We start from the raw sequence: 15,287 nt of genomic DNA, 5'->3' as shown, positions 1-15,287 counted from the left end.
GAGCTGTTTAAAAAAGCCTTATGTTTCTCGTTTAATTTTAATTTTTGGTGGTACCAGGGATCAAACTCAGGACTTGGTGTTTACCAGGCAAGTACTTATTCCACTGAGCTATCTCCCCAGCCTCTCGTTTTTATTACTTTATATCTATAGGATATCTTTGTATCTATCTACAGTGTTTCTTCCCTGGCAAATTACCGGAGAAACTTTCTTTTCTTTCTATAGGGAACTTTAAAATAATACTGATGCTTGGTTTCCCACTTTCGTCTAATTAAATCAGAGCCTCTATGGATTCGTGCTTTTTGAAGCTCCCCAGATTATTAAATGTTTAGTCATAACTTCATACTAATATATTAAAGCGAGGTGAAAAGACGTTTTTAAGCCTAGTTAGTGGATTTTATGCGCATGCCCAAATCCTTTACAAGCATTATGGCTGCGCCCATGGGTGACATGTCTCCAGCCTCAAATTTGTATTTCTTTTGCAATCAGTGGGGAAATGACGCCGTTGCTCCTTTCTGTCTTTTGAAGTAACCCTTTCGCTGGTTCGGACGCAGGGTCCAGAGTCCGGGTCTGCTGCCAGCGCGTGACTTCGGGCCCCGTGCGGCACCGGTGCCCGGGAGGCGACCGGACCTAGGCCAGGCCCCACCCGGGCTTCAAGGGGCCCGGCAGCTCGACAGTCCGGCAGTCCCACAGCGCCGCCTGCGGCGGGGAGGGGTGACTACATCTCCCACAATGCACCCCGGGGGCGGGCTGGGTCTGGCCAAGGGGCTGGAGCTGGGCCTGGGCTCGATGAGAGCCGGGAGAGCTGTCTTTCTGCGTCGGCGGCCGGGCCAGGGCCGGTAGGAGTCGGTGCCTGCACTGTGGCCATGTCTGTGTCAGCCAGGGACCGGGGCCCCGCAAGCCACAGCCCTCAGGCCAAACCCGGCTGGACACCCATGTCTCCCTGGGGGTCTGGCAGAGGACAGTGACTGGCACCCCCCGTGCGCCCGGTGTTCCCCCCAAAGAAATAGGTGAGTCCGACTTTCCACCCACGTGGCCTGAGAGCGCTGATAGTAGAGCTGTCATCCTTGGAGGGAGGGGCTTGAAGACTTGGGGTCCCTACCACCCATCGCAACATTTGCAATAGGAGGCCTGGATCTCCCTGGAACCCCCAGCCGGCTGGCCCCCTAGCTGGGGAGTACAAAAGAAAAGGCCTGGAACCCACCTTTGGCTAGGTCAAGATCCGGTAGGAGGCAGGGGCTAGGTCAGACCCACCCCTTTCAATGCACACACACTCGGTCTTTAGAGTCCTCTTAAAATCGACACTGGTGCTAGAGAGAGAGACAGCGAGCTCTTTGGAAGGGTTGTGGGACCTGGGACTTTGTTCTTAACTGGTTGCCCTTTTCTAGGTTCAAGTTTGCCGAAGAGTGGGACTAGCCTATGCCAAAAGTTACACTGACTATGCTAGACTTTTCAGCATAAAGTAGACACCCTGCTGAACCAGCCACAGCACAACCTCACCTGGCTTCTGTCCTGCATTATGTATCCTGGCATCACCTTCCAGATAGCCCATTCCCCAAATGGTTAAGAAGGGTAAAGCTCTATTCAAACAGGAAGAGGAAGCGAAGTAGTTAGTAGCCGGCAGGGAGGGGAGGAGCTTTTGCAAGGTGCTGCCTACTCCCAGGCCACCTGAGGGAGATAGATACACTAGAAGGACTGATAGTGCCTACCTGTTTGGTGACATTGCCTCAAGCCCTGTTGGGTATTTCTAGGAAAGTAGCAAGCTCTGAGGGCATCTAGAGAGAGTGCCCAGAAAGAAGCACTGGGTCTGGTTTGAAAAGACCTGCTTTCCTCCTTCAGAGCTCCTAGGAGCTTTGGCTGCACAGTTTGAGGCTCCAGTTGGGATTGGGATGGACTTTGCTGTGATGCAGTCAGACTTCCTGCCTGAGTTTCCAGGGTATCCAGAAAGTTTTTTGCTTCTTCAGGGTTTCTTGCTGGACGTCTAGACTGACCTTGAAGAGGCTAAGATGTTGAGATCTCACGTAACAGAACTGTTGTAAAAGAAGCATCCACTAGCCCTAGACAGCTAGCTGGCCCTTTTCCATGGAGGTACTGGTTTGGGTACACTCAGACACATTAATTTGGCTGAGTGTTAGCCAAAGCTCACTAGGAATCAGGCAGTTGTAGACCTTATTTGGATTTTGTTTTGTTTTTTGATTGTGGTACTAGAGATTGGACCTAGGAGTACTTTATCACTGAGTTATATCCCCAGCCCTTTTAAAATTTTTTATTTTGAGCCATTCTCACTAGGTTGCCCAGACTGGCCTTAAATTTGTCATCTTCCTCCTCCCTTCCCAGGTAGTTGGAATAACAGGTGTGTGCCATTGTGTCCTTCCCTTATTTGGATCTTTGATCCAGAAGTGCAAAGCCACAGAGCAGGGACATTTTGCAGATCAAGGAACTAAACTGGGGAGAGACTTCCCAGAAGTAGCAGAAAGGTAGTGCTCTGTTTCTAAAATTCCTATGAAGGGCCAGCCAGGTAGCTCAGCAGACTAAAGCACCTGCTTAGGCAGAGCACAATGGCAAGGGTTCGATCTCCCACATGCTGTGCTGGCCCTGCCCACGGGGCTCACTGAGATTGGATGTGGTGGTGCGTGGCTGTGATCCCAGTGCTTGGGAGGCTGAAAACAGGAGAATCATTACTAGTCTGATCTACGCAATGAGACCCTGTAGACCCTGCAGACCCTGTACCAAATACATTTTTAAGAAATTAAATAAAAATAAATAAAATAACATTCCTATGAACAGCCAGTTAGCCTGGTGGTACTCCCAGCCTGAGGCCCATAGATAGCTCTTTTACTCTGATATCTTAGTTGGGTCACTTCAGCTAGAAGGTCACAACCAAATGCCCAGGCCACTTACCCAGCATCTGTTAAGGCACAACAAACTCTCAAAAGACTGATTGAGATGACTGAGACCACTGGATCTGTATGTATGTAAGTGCTGTTACATGGTCTGACTGCTAAGTAAGTATGGTGGCACGTGCCTATAATACTAATCCCTGGGAGGCTGAGGCAGGAGGATTGCCTGGACCTAGAGGCCCACCTACACTTCATAGTGATTTTTTTTTTTTTTTTTTCAGAACTGGGGATTGAACTCAGACCCTTGTGCTTGCCAGGCAAGCACTTATTCCACTGAGCCATCTCCCCGGCCCCTTCATAGTGATTTTAAGACCAGCTTGAACTACATAATGAGACCCTGTCCTCCAAAACCCAAACCAAAGCAAAACGAAACAAAAACATTTCGTGGGGCTGGGGAGATAGCTTGGCATTCTAAGCACCTGCCTGGCAAGCATAAGGACCTGGATTTGATCCCTGGTACCACATAGTGCATTGGCGCTGGACCGTGCCGGATCACTGATTCTGAGCTGTATAGTGAGACCCTGTATCAAATAAATCAATAAAAGATTTATTTATTTATTTTTCTTTGCAGAACCAGGGATTGAACTCAGGTCCTTGTGCTTGCCAGGGAAGTGCTTATTCCACTGAGCCATCTCCCTGGCCAATAAAAGATTTTTTAAAAAAGTATGTGTTGGGGCTAGGGAGATGGCTCAGTAGAATAAGCGCTTGCCTGGCAAGCACAAGGGGCTGAGTTTAATCCCTGGTTCCACCAAAAAAATAAATAAAAAATAAAAAGTATGTGTTAATGGTAGCTGCTGAGTATACAATACCTGCTTTGTGCCATGGTAACCAAATCATATGTAGGATAATCTCATTTAATGCTCCTGCAATCCAAGGAATCCATAGTATCAGAATCAATACTATCATTAGCTCCAATTTATGGATGAGAAAACTAAGACCAGTAAAACCAAGCCTATCTGACAGCGAAGGCATTGTTCGTAAATACTTGACTACCAGCAAAGACAAGTCTTTATAGGCTGGATTTTCTTTATCATAAGTGTGCTAGAGCTGGGGGCTCATCACAGATCTTTCACTCTCTCCCAAAGATGTTTATTGGGCAGATAGTGATACAACTACTCCTGCATGTAACTCTGAAGGGCTGATATTTGTAGCAGGCCACAGAGTGACTTTCAGCCCAGAGAAGTAAATCCAAGTAAACAGGGATGTTGCCAGAAGGCCTCTTTGATAAGGCAGTACTTGAGGAACAGCCTAGAGGAAGAAAGGGAGGAAGGCATTCACTAGCCCAGGTAAGAAAATTTGTGGCTTGGGGCCCCAGAGGGATATTCAGAAAGAGCAGGGTTAGAAGTAAAGGAAGTAAAGGAATGCTCAGGAAATTTAGAGAAAGCCAAGAGACCCATGTGACTGTCTTCAGGCAGAATTAGTAGGGAGAAAGGATAGGAAATTGAGGTGAAAGGAAAGCCAGGTACAGTGGTGGTGACACATCCTGTAATCCCAGTGCTTTAGAACAAGAATTTCTCTCTCTCTCTCTCTCTCTCTCTCTCTCTCTCTCTCTCTCTCTCTCTCTTTCTTTCTTTCTTTCTTATTTTCTTTGAGACAGGGTCTTGGTATATAGTGTAGGCTGGCTTTGAGCTCACTTTGTAGCCAAGGCTAGCCTCAGATTTGCAGCAGTCCTCCCACCTCAGCCTCCTGAGGCCTGGGATTTATAGGCAGGTGCCATCCTGCCTGGTGAGGAAGGACTGTAAATTCAAGCCCACTCTCAGTAACTTCAATGCTTAAGTGAGGCTGTCTCAAAATTTTATTTTATTTTATTGTTTTTCGGAAGTGGGGATTGAACTCAGGCCCTTGCCCTTGCCAGGGAAGCACTTATTCCACGGAACCATCTACCCGGCCCCTGTCTCAAAATTTAAAAGAATGAGGTTCTGAGTTCAATTACCGGTACAAAATTAAAAGAAAAGAAAAGGGGAGCTGGGCATGGTAGCGTGTGGCTGTCAGCAGTCAAGAAGCTGAGGCAGGGGGATCGCTGTCCATCCTAGGTAATGTGGTGATTTTAGGACCAGCCTGAACTGCATGGCAAGACCCTGTCTCTAAAAAGAACAGGGGAAATAGCTCAGTAGAATAAGCACTTGTCTGGCAAGCACAAGGTCCTGAGTTCAATACCTGGTACCACACACACACACACACAACAAAAGAAATAATAATAATCATAATGATCATAATAATAATGAAAAGAACAAGAAAATTAATAATCTGGCTGGCCAGATAGCTCAGTGGACTAAAGCGCCTCCTTAGGCAGACGCAGGGACCAGGGATTTGATTTGATCCCTGGTGCACTGAAGATGGTCGAGGTGATGCACGCCTGTAATCCCAGCGCTTGGAAGGTTGAAAACAGGAGGATCACTACAAATCCGATCTGTATAGTGAGACCCTGTAGACCCTGTACTAAATACATTTAAAAAACTAATATTCTGCCTTGTGAAAGTTGAACATTCTGTCTGGAATCACTTAAGTGTTTATTTCCTATTATTATTATTATTATTATTATTATTATTATTATTATTATTATTTGGTAAAGGGGATTGAACTCAGTACCTTGCACTTGCCAGGCAGGTGCTTATGCTGCTAAGCTATCTCCCCAGCCTTTGGTTTTTTGTTTTTTTTTTTTTTTTGAGACAAGGTTTTACTATGTAGATAGACTGGTTTTCAACTCAGTATACAACCCAGGCTCACCTGGAAAGCAAGGTGTTCCTGTTGCCTCAGCCTCTGAAGTGCCAGTTTTACAGATGTACACCACACCTGGCTTTGTTTCTTTTTATTTTTTGTTTCTTTTTTTGTTTGGTTGGGGATTGAACTCAGGCCCTTGTGCTTCCAGGGAAGTGCTTATTCCACTGAGCCATCTCCCCAGCCCTTGTTTTATTTTTTGATACAGAGTCTCACTGCAGATTCAGGATAGTCTGAATTTACTATGTAGCCCAGGTTGAAATTGAACTCTCATTGATCCTCCTGCTTACCAAGCAAGCCTTATTCTACTGAGCTATCTCCTCAGCCCCACCCCCCTTTTCTTTTTGAGATAGGGTCTTGCTATGCAGTTTGTGCTAGCCTTGTGCTCACTTTTTGTAGCCCTCAGTCTGGTCATGAACTCGAAATGATCCTCCTGTCTCAACCTCCCACATGCTGGGATTACAGGCATGTGCCACCACACACAGTTCTGAGGCCAGCACAGTGTGCCCAGGGTTCTGGGTCCAGCACGGCACATGGGGCCAGGGATCTAACTCGGTTCCTTGTGCATGCCAAGTAGGTGCTTATGCCTCTGAGCTATCTCCCTAGCCCCTATTATTATTTTCAGTACTAGAAGTTTTTTTGTTGTTTTCTGTGGGATTTTTCTTTTTCTTTTTTTATAGATTAAACCCATGACCTTGACATGCTAGGCAAGTTTTCTGTCACTGAGCTATATGTCCAGTACTGCCCAGTGATTTGGTTGGATTGTGTGTGTGTGTGTGTGTGTGTGTGTGTGTGTGTGGTACTGAAGATCAAACTGAGGCCTTGAGCATGCAAGGCAAGAGCTCTACCACTGAGCCATATCCCCCAACCTGTGCTGTTATTTCATTTTATTATTTTTAAATGCATTTGGTTGTTACAGGGTCTCACTATGCAGCTTGGACTCACAGTGATCCTCCTGTTTTCAGCCTCCCCACCGCTGGCATTATTGGCATTTGCCTTGCCTGGAATCTGTGGCCAGCTTAGCCTCCCCTGGGGTCGGGGCTGGCAGAGTGTGTGGTGCCAGGGATCAAATTGCTTTCTCGGGCTGGTGAGATGGCTCAGTGGTCTAAAGCACCTACTTAGAACAAGCTAAGCTAAGCAAGGCACAGGGGCTGCAGTTCAATCCCCCAGCACCACATGCCAGCCAGCCCTGCCCCCTGGTGGGCTGAGCTGGCCACACACACACACACACAAAATAAATAAATTAATTAATTAAAAAAAAATTGCTTTCTCTGTGCTTGCCTAAGCTTACCTAAGCAAGCACTTTAGCCTGCTGAGCTATCTTGCTGGCCCCTGTGCTATTATTTTATTTATTTATTTATTTATTTATTTATTCTTGTGGTACCAGGGATTGAACTCAGGGCCCTGCACTTGCCAGGCAAGCGCTTATTCTACTGAACCATCTCTCTGGGCCCTGTGCTGTTATTATTATTTTTTTAAGTTTATTTATTTATTTGGGGTATGTGTGTGTGTGTGTGTGTGTGTGTGGCCAGCTCAGCCCACCAGGGGGCGGGGCTGGCTGGCATGTGGTGCTGGGGGATCGAACTGCGGTCCCTGTGCTTTGCTAAGCTTGTTCTAAGTAGGTGCTTTTAGACCACCGAGCCATCTCACCAGCCCTGAGCTTGTTCTAAGTAGGTGCTTTAGACCACTGAGCCATCTCACCAGCCCTCCAAGTTTTCTGCAACAAATATATCTTCCTTTCATAATCAGAAAAGAAAATGTTTGTTTTGGTACTGGGGATTGAAACCAGTGCCTTGACAGCATCTTCTAATTTTTTGTATATTTATTATTTATTAACTTATTTATTGAGACAGTCTCACTAAGTTGCCCAGGCTGGGGTCTAACTTATAAATCTTTCTGTCTCAGCCTCTCAGAGTGCTCAGCAAACTTCTTCTTTTTTTTTGGTGGAACTGGGGATTGAACTCAGGCCCTTGCAGTTGCCAGACAAGCACTTATTCTACTGAGCTATCTCCTCAACCCAGAGATAGGTATATACCACCATGCCTAGCTAATACTCATTCTTTTACTTTTTTTTTTTGGTACTGGGAATTGAACTCAGGACCTCACGCTGTCCAAAGAGGCACTGTGCTACTGAGCTACATCCCCAGCTACTTATTATTTTAAAAAGGAATACTCATAACCCATTCCCCAAGGATTTGTGTCAATTTTCCTGTACTGTCAATGGTGATGATGCTAGTGACTCTACCAGTTGCCCTTTCACTTTACCTTCTGTGATGCTTTGGTTCACCATGCAGGACATGGCTGCTGATGTGCAGACGAAGAGAAGCAGTGACTGTCCTGATGGTACATTAGCCCCTTCTGATGGACAGAGTGTGGAGAGAGCTGAGAGCCCCACGCCAGGACTGGCCCAAGGGATGGAGCCAGGTAAGGACAGATTGTGCAGTTCCAGCCAGTTGACAGCTGGGTTGGTATTCCCAAACACTCTTTCTGTCTCACCTGTTCAGGCACTTATTCCGTCACTCACTGGGTATTGTCAGGTGCTGACAATGCTGTGGAGAACTGGGTTTTGACTGCAGGTGACCATTGTCTCCATTTCCTGTTGTGCTGCTCAACCTATGTACCCTGGCTCCTGTTCAGTATTTACAGTGCATTTCCCTGGCTCCTTCTCCTCTCTTCAGGTCTCAGTTCCAGTGTCACAGGGCCGAGGATATGGCTCAGTGGAATAAGCGCTACCCTGGCAAGTGCAAGGGTCTAAGTTCAATTCCCGGTTCCACCAAAAAATAAAAAAATAAAATGCAACTCAGTTCCAATGTCACAACCTCATAGATTGAGCCTACTGTGACCAAATTCTGTTTTAGGACACTAGATATTTTGTGATTATGTGTATCTTGTCCATCTTTTTCTTCTACAAGATTGTATACTCTTTGTGCACATGACAGTCACATCACCACACGTAGTATGGTGCCAAAATCATAATAGAGATTCAGAATATATCTCTTTAACCATTTGGTCAAAAATAATCGGTAAAGGAACCAGGCACAGTGGCACACATCTGTAGTCCCAACTACATCGGAGGCAGAGGGCTGAAGGATCACAAGTTTAAGGCCAACTTGGACAACTGAGACTCTGTCTCAAAAATGAAAAATATTTCCTAAGGGTTGAGGATGTAACACAGTGGTAGAGCACTTGCCCGGTATGCACAAGGCTCTGGGTCCACTCCACAGTATCACAAGAAAAAAAAAAAGGAAAGAAGGAGACAGAGAAAAGACAGACAGAAAATAAATGCTAGGGTCTGGGGGTGCAGTTCAATGGTATAGTGCTTGTGTAGCTTGCTCAAAGCCCTGCATCCATCCCTGTCCTGGGGGATCCACAGGCTAGTGGAGCCCATCAGGGGCTCCTGGGTGAGTAGGGGAGACTTCCCCCAGAGAGAGATTCATCAAGTATGAGGGGTGCTTCTAACATGAGGAGAGGTGATGGGTACACAGCATACTGCCCTTGAGGATTATTATTGTATTTGGGGAGACAAACAATAGCTTGCACACTTCCCAAAGGCTGTCAATTATCAATGAGAGAGAGAGAGAGAGAGAGAGAGAGAGAGAGAGAGAGAGAGAGAATGGATTATTTGTGTTTGGAGCCAGGTAAGGATGTAACATCTTCCCCTAAAACTAAAGTATGATAAGCAGCCCACCTTGTGGGGAGGTAGGAGTGCTTTCTAGGCAAGCAATAATATGGAGCTCCTAAGGTAAGTCGGGATATGTTAAGGTTGTCCGGCAAGCACATGGACAAAGACCAGTGTGACTGGGATGGGCAAAGGATGGACAAGGGGATGTGCTGTGAGATAAGTGTGGAGGGGTAGGCAGATACTTGCTGCCATGAGGGCTGGGTCTTATTTGAGGTGTGATGGGAGGAGACAGATCTGCTGTAAATTGCAGACTATGCAGCCAGTAGCTGGAGGGCAAGTGTCTTGGCCGCATCAGGGCGGGTGGCCATGCTACATTAAGTACTTTGCTGTGCAGAGTGCCTGCCAATAGCTAGTTCTCTAAGCACCAGTGCTTTTGGTTTGCAGGTGCCGGGCAGGAGGGTGCCATGTTCGTCCATGCCCGTTCCTATGAAGACCTGACTGAGTCAGAGGATGGGCAAGCTTCTGGGGACAGCCCCAAGGAGGGGGCTCAAGGTCCCCCGCCACTCCCTACTGATATGCGCCAGATCAGCCAGGACTTCAGTGAACTAAGTACCCAGTTGACAGGTGTGGCTCGTGACCTGCAGGAGGAAATGCTTCCTGGAAGCTCTGAGGACTGGCCAGGACCCCCCAGCGCAGGCAGCCGGCCAGCTATAGAGCCTCCAGGGGAAGGCACAGATGAAGGGGATGAGAAGGATGCCACAGAGGCATGGCGCCTCCACCAGAAGCATGTCTTTGTGCTGAGTGAAGCAGGGAAGCCTGTATACTCCCGCCATGGCTCTGAGGAAGCGCTTTCCAGCACCATGGGTGTCATGGTGGCCCTGGTTTCCTTTCTGGAGGCAGACAAGAATGCCATCCGCTCCATCCATGCAGGTGAGCTACCAGGAGAAGGCAGCAGGGAGAGCTCTACTGGCCAGGGTTACTTCAGAGCAGATTTTGGATCCCCGCAGAGCAGAGGACGGGATGTATGGGATGTGCTGTGTTAGGTCAGTCCTTCACCTCTCTGAGCCTCAAGGTCTATTTACCGGGGATTGAACTCAGGCCCTTGCACCTTGTCAGGCGAGCGCTTATTCTGCTGACCCATCTCCCCAGCCCCGAGCCTCAAGGTCTAGCTGAATATAGTATACCAGCAGTGCCAGCAGCCTCATGGGGGATGTGGTGGGGCCAGAGAAATCTTTGAGGTGAGCTTCATTGTTGGCAGTGGTGAGAATTGCCTGGGGAGGTGCCAAAAAAAATGACAAAAATTAAATTGGTCCCTAGGCCTACTCAGCCCTTGGCAACACAGTTACCACACAAAAGAATGTGTTTTTCTGAAAAGCTTCTTGTTTTTTGTTTAGTCAGCTTTTATTGGTATATTTTAGATATACATAGTGGTCAGCTTGTGATTTTGAGGAGATCAACCTGTGAAGCTAGTGGCAAAGAAAGGGACAGTGGCTCCTGTATTTGCCCCGTAACCCCCTAAGCTCCTGCTGAACGCAAAGCTCTGCACCAGGAGAGCATGTGGAAAGTGAAGGGCTGTCCAGCGCTGGCAGAGTGGGAAAAGGCCCCTCTGGGAGGGCTCCTGAGGGAGGGGCTGAGGCTGACACCCTCCCCTGCCCCTAGATGGCTACAAGGTGGTATTCGTCCGCCGGAGCCCACTGGTGCTGGTGGCAGTGGCACGCACACGACAGTCGGCACAGGAGCTGGCACAGGAGCTGCTCTACATCTACTACCAGATCCTGAGCCTTCTTACTGGTGCACAGCTGTGCCACATCTTCCAGCAGAAGCAGAACTATGATCTACGGCGCCTGCTTTCGGGCTCAGAGCGCATCACTGACAACCTGCTGCAGCTCATGGCACGAGACCCCAGTTTTCTGATGGGGGCAGCAAGGTGTCTGCCCCTGACTGCGGCTGTGCGGGATGCCGTGAGCACCAGCCTGCAGCAGGCGCGTGTGCGAAGCCTGGTCTTCTCCATTTTGGTAGCCCACAATCAGCTGGTAGCGCTTGTTCGCCGAAAGGACCAATTCTTGCATCCCATTGATCTGCACCTACTCTTCAACCTCATCAGTTCTTCCTCCTCCTTCCGTGAGGGGGAGGCGTGGACGCCAGTTTGCCTGCCCAAATTCAACTCGGCGGGCTTCTTCCATGCGCACATCTCATACCTGGAGCCCGACACTGACCTCTGCCTGCTGCTAGTCTCCACTGACCGCGAGGACTTCTTTGCGGTTTCTGACTGCCGCCGACGCTTTCAGGAGCGCCTTCGCAAGCGTGGAGCCCACCTGGCGCTGCGGGATGCACTGCGCACACCCTACTACAGCGTTGCCCAAGTAGGCATCCCTGACCTGCGCCACTTCCTCTATAAGTCCAAGAGCTCAGGACTCTTCACCAGGTGAGGGAGGGCACTGCTTCAGGGAAACAGATGTGGGGAAGGGGAACCTGGTTGTTCTTTAGCTCTAGGATGCAGTCCTGAAGCTGACCGTACCTCTGGGAGTAGACCAGCATGTTGGGAGCTTACTCTGGCACCAGAAACCCAGACTTCCCATCACCCCACAGGCATACATTTCTCTACTTTCATGCCCATAAAGCCTAGGCATGACCATTATGCCTAGGGAAAGAAGCTGGAAGAGAACTCTCCCAGATCCTTTGCCCTAGGGCACCTGTGTTAGGGATTATTGTGCTTTAGCCCAGGATACAGACCCTTCCCTCACCCACTTCCCCAGTGAATGATCTGGACAGAAGAACCAACTTCTAATCTCTTTTTGGCCCAGAGTGTTTCCTAGATTACCTTACCTGCACTCCAGGTCTGTCACTTTCTCTGGAATGCTGAAATTCATATTGGCGTCTCCAACGAAGGATCCCCAAAGACACCGTGAACTAGGGGAGTGGGAGGAAGTAGGGCGTCAGTCCCTCCCAGTGAAACTTCTGTGGAGAGACAATTCTATGACCTAGGGAAGCAGCTAGAGAATGAGAAATGTTGTAGTCTCCCTGCCTAGGAATAGGTGTTTCCAGATCTTCAGAGAAGGCAGTAGAAGTCATGCCTTTGCAAATTCACTCCCTCATCTGTAGTCCTGAGATTGAGGCCCCATACACCAGTGAAGAGGAGCAGGAGCGGCTTCTAGAGCTCTACCAGTACCTGCACAGCCGAGCCCACAATGCTACCCGCCCACTCAAGACCATCTACTATACAGGCCCCAACGAGAACCTCCTAGCCTGGGTAAGGTAGCCCTGGATGGGATGGGCTTTGTGGAGGTTCTGGGTAGATGCCACAAGGGGCATCTGTCCTAGATGATCACCCTTTGCCCCCTCATCCAGGTGACAGGCGCCTTTGAACTCTACATGTGCTACAGCCCTCTGGGGACTAAGGCATCAGCCGTCAGTGCCATCCATAAGCTGATGCGATGGATCCGTAAGGAGGAAGACCGCCTCTTCATCCTCACACCCCTCACCTACTGATGGGAATGTGTACAGGACCACTGGACATGGGAAGCCATGCGAACCTCTAGGTGGGCCTGGCTTCTCCTGCCCAGCCAGCTGTTGGGGACTGTGGATTTCTGGGTGCATTAAAGTGCTTTGAGGAAGATATTTGTTGTGAGCACGTGTTGTAGCTGATCCTTTTACCTCTTCATTCTCAGAGTTTGGATCTCCTCCCCAGCCCTATATGTGTTCCCTTATATTCAAAGGCACAGGAATATTGGAGCCCCTTCCTTTCAGCTCTAATACCAACATGGGGTCACATGATGAGCTGGACCCTGGTTTGGAGCTGTTTTGATTTAGCTGAGGTCCTGCCAGATACAGAATAAAGGTTTGTCAGGTACCACTGTCCTACCCTTCCTCACTGATCTTGGCTTCAGTGTGCTGCAGTGCCTGACTCCGTGGCTTCACTTTGTGGACTGCTGTCCTTCTGCATGGGCTGAGTTGAGTAATATAAAAATGCTCAAAGTGGGGTAGTCTGGGGTTTGGGGCAGGTGGGAGTACTTGGTGGGCACCCAATGTTCAGCACAAATTCCGAGTTCATTCTCGTAGCCATAGGCCTTTGGAGAAACTATCCCTATATAGGCCTCTTATAAAAGGGAGTCAGCTTCAGCTCCCCCTCCTCAGTCAGCACATTCCTCAGAACAGCACCTAGGAATAAGCTAGAGCAGTAAGGGCGAACCTTTGGCACACATGCTGGAGTGAGCTGTTATTGAAAGCTATAAAAGGTTCGCCATCACTGCACTAGATGATCTGAGAAGAGACTCACTTGAGTTACATGGGAGCATATCTGCCTTCATAGGGCTGATGCCAATCACTATACTGGGCCTTTTCCTTGGGCTGGCATGCTCACACTGCATGAATCACCAGGATCCTCCCAGTAAAGGCCCATCCCAGGGATATAAGCAGTAAATGTGCAGCCTCATTCATTCACCCTGCCATGTATCAGGAGGCCGTGGGCAGATCCCAGGGTACAGTGAGGAGATCTGTACCTTGCTGTTGACCAAGAAAGCAAAAGGCCTAGGGAGTGTTTGTGGGAGAAAACTGTCCACTGATGTAATTTTTTTAATTTTATTTATTTATTTTTTTTTTGCGGAACTAGGGATTGAACTCAGGCCCTTGTGCTTGCCAGAGAAGCGCTTATTCTACTGAGCCAACTCCCCAGCCCCTGTAATTTTTAAACTTAGAATTACCCTCATGAAGCTGAGTGTGGTGGTACACAACTGTCATCCCAGCACTCAGGAGGCTGAGGCAGGAGACTTGTTGCAAGTTTAAGACCAGCCTGGAGGGTCTAAAGCACCTGCTTAGGCAGAGTACAGCAGCTGGGGTTCAATCCCCCGCATGCCATGCCAGTCCCAGAGCTCACTGAGACTGGGCATGGTGGTGCATGCCTGTAATCCCAGTGCTCGGGAGGCTGAAACAGGATCACTGTGTCCAATCTGTGTAGTGAGACCCTGTACTAAATACATAAAACATTATTTGACTTTATTTTTATTTATTTGCCAGCCCTGGGGGTGGGGCTGGCACAGTATATGGTACTAGGGATTGAACTGTGGTCCCTGGGTACCTGCTCATTTGCCTAAGCTTGCCTAAGAAGGCGCTTTAGACTACTGAGCTATCTTGTTGGTCCCCCTTTTTTGGAGGAAGGGTCTGGCTAAATTTCCCAGGCTGGCCTTGAATTTGCAATCCTTTTGCCTCTGCCTCTTTTTTTTTGCGGAACCAGGGATTGAACTCAGGCCCTTGTGCTTGCCAGGGAAGTGCTTATTCCACTGAGCCATCTCCCCAGCCCTTCTGCCTCTTGAGTAACTGGAATTATAGGCCTGACCATCATACCCAGCTATTTTGTGCTCCTATTTCTCCTCTTTCTTCTGATCAGGACATCAAACCACTGCCTCAGGGACCAGGGTGATGCAAGATTACTCTCCCTGAGTATTATGGGTGTTCTGGTCAATAGTCAGCCCGTAAGCACTTCTGTTGGCTCCCCTGTCCCCTGCAGATTCTTAGCTTCCTTGTAGTTTATCTTTTATTCTGGTCAGGATAGGAAAGGGAGGGTCACAGGTAACTGTGTATCTAGGACAATAGTCATGTAGGAGTGCAGGGTTTTACTCTTTGGGAGGCAGAGGTGGGATGAAAGGCAAATAAGAGAGCATGGTCCTAGCTAGGGAACCAGCCTATGCAAAGCTTGTGTCCTATAACTGTTACAGTGAAGCTGGAGAGCCTGCATCACCTTGGGGTTTTCAATCTCCAGATGAAAGTCTGGCAGGAAGCCAGGAATGGTGGTGCACACCTATAGTCCCAGCATTTGGGAGGTTGAGGCAGGAGAATTGCTGTGAGTTTGAGGCAGGAGAATTGCTGTGAGTTTGAGGCCAGCTTAGACTATATAGTGAGTTCAAGGCCAGGCTACCGTACAAAACAAGACCTTGTCTCAAAAAAAAAAAAAAGTCTGGCAGGACAGTCATTTAGAGCTACAGTGCATGTGGTCATATTGTAATTAAAAAACCCTTGATGGTGACCTTTGGGTTGAAGAAAGAGCTTGGGCCTAG

At 48.5% G+C, this 15,287-nt stretch overlaps 1 protein-coding gene across 1 annotated transcript; it reads left to right on the top strand.

Moving 5' to 3' along the window:
- Nucleotides 1-729: 729 nt before the first annotated feature.
- Nucleotides 730-12,855, top strand: Mon1a (MON1 homolog A, secretory trafficking associated). The gene is given in 9 exon segments (XM_004625118.3): nt 730-833; nt 835-973; nt 976-1,007; nt 2,506-2,515; nt 7,910-8,039; nt 9,682-10,167; nt 10,897-11,662; nt 12,340-12,487; nt 12,586-12,855. Coding segments are annotated over 9 exon segments (1,956 nt in total). The 3' UTR covers nt 12,727-12,855.
- The last annotated feature ends 2,432 nt before the right edge of the window (nt 12,856-15,287 follow it).

This window comes from Octodon degus, unplaced genomic scaffold, assembly GCF_000260255.1.
Source record: "Octodon degus isolate 3935 unplaced genomic scaffold, OctDeg1.0 scaffold00008, whole genome shotgun sequence".
Lineage (NCBI taxonomy): Eukaryota > Metazoa > Chordata > Mammalia > Rodentia > Octodontidae > Octodon > Octodon degus.
The sequence above is the reverse complement of the archived record's forward strand: the minus strand, read 5'-3'. Positions and strand labels throughout refer to the sequence as shown.